The 4,386-nt window shown below is 32.7% G+C and overlaps 1 protein-coding gene across 2 annotated transcripts; it reads right to left on the bottom strand.

The window, feature by feature from the left end:
• Window positions 1-332: 332 nt before the first annotated feature.
• Window positions 333-4,075, bottom strand: LOC139872265 (vacuolar protein sorting-associated protein 32 homolog 2-like). Of its 2 annotated transcripts, none has more exons than XM_071860111.1 (8): window positions 3,925-4,075; window positions 3,643-3,771; window positions 3,070-3,169; window positions 2,018-2,103; window positions 1,828-1,919; window positions 1,361-1,475; window positions 976-1,174; window positions 333-537 (listed from the first exon to the last, which is right to left on the bottom strand). In XM_071860111.1, exons 2-7 carry the CDS (start codon window positions 3,712-3,714, stop codon window positions 983-985), a joined length of 657 nt encoding a protein of 218 aa, XP_071716212.1. In that variant the 5' UTR covers window positions 3,715-3,771; window positions 3,925-4,075; the 3' UTR covers window positions 333-537; window positions 976-982. The 2 variants fall into 2 exon arrangements, with proteins under 2 accessions (XP_071716212.1, XP_071716206.1); XM_071860105.1 differs by having other exon boundaries at window positions 336-528.
• Window positions 4,076-4,386: the final 311 nt, after the last annotated feature.

The raw sequence follows: 4,386 nt of genomic DNA on the forward strand, positions 1-4,386 counted from the left end.
GATACTATTATGTGTAGAATATGCACACAATACCATAAAGAAACGGTTAAATGAGTTTAAGTCGTCCAAGATCCAAACTGTAACTCACGTATCACATGAAGATGTTTAGACATAAACAAGCCAAGGCAAGCTTTATCAGGTCAAACTAGACCCATATTTGTTTGCCTCCAAATAAAATTTATATCTTTTGCAGATTCTAATTAGCAAAAAATCGTGGTGTTATATATACATAGCTGCGCCACACTGAGTCTGTTTCTGTTTACTAGTTTGGTTGTGCATATGCATGCATGTATGCACCATGTTTAAGTTGCTGCTTACAGCAAGTAACAAGTGAAGTTACACAAAAATATTATAAATCATCTTAAAACACGTGTATAGTTCTTTATGAACTTTTAATGTATAATACAACACTCAATTTGTTCCACTACATTCCATCTTGTTATTTAGTCTATGATCACAACTATACAAGAGATATTTAAACGCTCTGTTCTTCAGAATTTCATGTTGTACGAGTACATCACTTGTAACCTGCAAATACGGAGTTTATATTGTAACTTGATCATTAAACTATAAAGGCGACACAATGGATTAATCGGCTGGGTTGGAGTATAGCAGATAAAAAAAAGAGACATATTTCGATAAGGTCAGGTATACCTAACCACAGTTGTGGAATAATTTTGTAAACAATCAAGGCACCAAATTAGATTAGAATAACTATTTTAATTCCTTGATGATAAAACTTTTTTCATAAAATGAAAAGGATGCTTCAACCATACTTGGGGGACACTCGACCCATTTACGCAGTTTCTTTTATGTGAATTCTTTTTCTATTTTAAGGGTTTGACCACCATTGAAGATTAAAGATCACCCGAGTACCCAATTTTCACCCATTGATAAGTCAGTGGGTCAAAATTGCCATCTGTGATAACCACTAAACTTAACATATGAAAAGGGGAAGGCCACAATAAAACTAACCTTTTTCTTAAAGTGCCATTTCTGCTTGCAATGCAGCGAGTTCATCTTCCTCAGCAGTGTTTTGCCGATGAGCTGGACGTGTTGGCTGCTTGACAGCTGGCACGTGCACCGGTGCAGCAGGGGCAGTTGTGGCAGGTTGGAGTAGTTGTTCCTCCAACTCAGCTCCTTCTAATTCTTCAAGTTCAGCTTCCAGTTCGTCCTGTTTCGAAAGAAAAAAAAATGATTGATTAGTAGTCCAGTGTTCAAAAATGTTCCGTTAATATCCAGATGTCTCGTCTTCAATAGCAGAATTTATTATGAAAATATTTTAACAGAGATTACATTAGAATTAGAATATCATTTATAATTCAGGAAAAGAAAAAAAAATGGAAGATGGGAACAGTACCTCATCAAAATCAGCAGCTGCACCCATAGGTGTTGCCAATGCTTCTTGAATTTGTTTCATATTTTCAGTTTGTTCATTTATTTCATCCATAGTCTTGTCAACATCATCAATGTTTCTGCATCATAAAAGTTAATAGATCAAATAACATTAAATTATCTAATTCAAAAAAAAAAAAAAATACCATATAAGTTGTGTAAATGGATGTTAATCTGTATTGCTCTTGAAATAAAATGCATGTGACTGAAAAGCAATTCAGGGTTTTGTAGCAATCGAAGAGCATCATCTTCTGATCATTATAATTACAATTAATCACACCAGTTTACATGACCAAGTAGAGGTATCAACCCATTTAAATATATACGGTTTGCCATGGGTTATATTTAATATTTATATATGGTCAAATGGAGAAAAGGTAATAGAACCAACTAAAATTAATCCAGGTCAAACTTCATTCAGGTCAAACTTACGTTGCCTTCTGCATGGCCTTCATTGCTGCAGCACCAGTTCTCAAAGCATCAACGGTTTCTGTGGTGGCTTTTGCACCTTCGAGCATAATCATCTGAGATTCAAATTCAAACAGTACCCAAGTTTCAATTTTTGTACCACGATCTATAATACCAAGAACCAAATTTATCTTAAAAGTATCACTTAGATCACCTGGTCATGAATACGTAATTGGAAGTTTCCAAGCTGTTCAACTTGTTGTTCATAAAGCTTCTTCCTCTTTAAACATTGTATTGCCGCTGAATAATAGCCAAAAGTCAAACAAAAAATAGTAAAAGTTCAATAACTCCAACAATACCTGGAAACTTCAAAGGTAAGCTTTTTGAAAAACGAGTGTTTACAAACTACCATTGCTTTCATTGAAAGACCTAGAAAATTATTTTATCTGTTATCATGTGGATTCATCAAACCATTGCTTTCATTGAGACACCAAAGAAATTATTTTTTCTAAATCAATTTCCATCAAACTAAGATTAAATTTAAAACTTGATTTTAACTAGACATAAAAATTTCCAAAATTGTAAAAGTTTCACAATATAGTTAGAAAAAACAGATATACAACTTAAATATAGAATGAAATGTTACAAAAAGAAAAATGAAATGGTTATATTCCCCTAACTGATAATATGAATCCTTCAAGTAAACTTAAAAAGATATATCCGCACTTTACATTAAGGGAAGAGGTGAAGGGGAATTACCATATGACAGATCATACAACACGTTCCTTAAGTTGTATCATTGATGATCTTTATAAATGTTTCTAATTAAGGATATTAGTTAAATATTATCTATAAATGTGATATATAAAAAGGAAATATGCAAGTAATGTGCGTATTTTTAATATGATTATAACAGTTCTAATAATCCTACGTGATCTAACGTGGATCAATTCTACAATACAATTTACTACCTCTCAACGCAAGGGGCATGTAGTACCTCATTATTCTAAAGCGAAATAATTTGTACGTACACAGATAATTGCGTGGAACATTCCTAAATGAAATTTTTTAAAAGCGGCCCTTAGATATATGAAAAGATGTAACTTAGAACTTAAGATATACAACACATTCAAAGTATGCTATAACTTTTATACATATCCAAATGAGAATTGCTTTGATAATATAAATTACTAGGATGATATTGCTCTATTCAAGAAAAATGTAGAACAAACGATTAAAACAACTAAGATGAGTTTCAGATTATACCCCTTTTGTTCTTTGCTCTAGTATATTCTTTTGCCTTCTCTACCTCTGCAGAAGCCTTCTTCAATAGTACCTTCTCTTTCTTTTCCAGCATTTCAAGTGTCTGCAAAATAACAATATATAACACATGTATAAGATTATATACCGAAATCCACTCCTTGTGACCATAGAATCGCAACCACAACTTTAAATGCCACATTAGCTAAGTATAACAATATCCACTAGCTAAAGGAAATGAAAAGATTGAACAGTGTTTGCAATCTTCATTAATCTTAAATGATTTGATACTGCTAATGTTCATTGATGAATTAGTTAACTCAATGTTCCAACTCAAAGTTACACTACATCGATCCTTCAATTAGCACCCTAACTTAACACGCGCACATGTTGAAAGAAGAATTCATTATATTTCATGATCATATCACTAAAACATGTAATGAAATACAACAATCTAATCAAACTAGTGTATATCTTATCTCTTATCTTGTAAAATAATGTGATTAAGTTTACAAATCAACAGAATAAGATACGTACATATGTGTGTACTTGATATTTACAAAATTTGAAGATTTTTACCTCATTTAATTTGTCTAAAGTTGTAACGGCATTAGCTTCTTGCTTAGGTTTACCAAATACTCGCGTAAACATGATTGATTATCTGCAATATATCTTTCCGTACAATCAATAGATCAACGATCTTAATACCTGCAAACGAGATGTAAGGATTTAGGTCTACGATCGGAGAATTGAATTTTAATTTACAAACACCTAATCGTTGATATTTGGTGATTACAAACATATGAAATTATGTAAATCGGTGAATCAAATTTAATTTGATTAATTGTTGCAGATGGTTACCTTGATTAAATCTTGTATAATCTGTAGTTGTTTTGAGATGATATGATCAAACGCACATAAGGAAAGCAAATGAATTTGATATCGAAGGGTTTTAAAGTGGAAGATGATGATTTGGGTGTAAAGGAAATATATTATCCGACCCGCCCAACACTACCCGAACCGACCCGAATGGAATATTTAAGCGGCGAAATTAACGATTAATCCAACAAAAGGATTAAAACACACTTGTAATCAAGGTTGCAAAAGGACGTGAGAGGGGTCGAGATAGTCGGGTGCTAAAAAGGTCGATACATTCGAGACGGGGTCGAGACGGACGTTGACCAAAGTTTAATCAACTTCCTTTCAGTTAACGTACAAATGACGTACTCTCTCCGTCCCATATCTATTGCCTAGTATTCCTTTTTTGGATATCCCAAATTAATTGTCCACTTTCATAAATGAAAAAAAATAATGTGATAAATT

The sequence above is a fragment of the Rutidosis leptorrhynchoides genome, chromosome 1 (assembly GCF_046630445.1).
Source record: "Rutidosis leptorrhynchoides isolate AG116_Rl617_1_P2 chromosome 1, CSIRO_AGI_Rlap_v1, whole genome shotgun sequence".
NCBI lineage: Eukaryota > Viridiplantae > Streptophyta > Magnoliopsida > Asterales > Asteraceae > Rutidosis > Rutidosis leptorrhynchoides.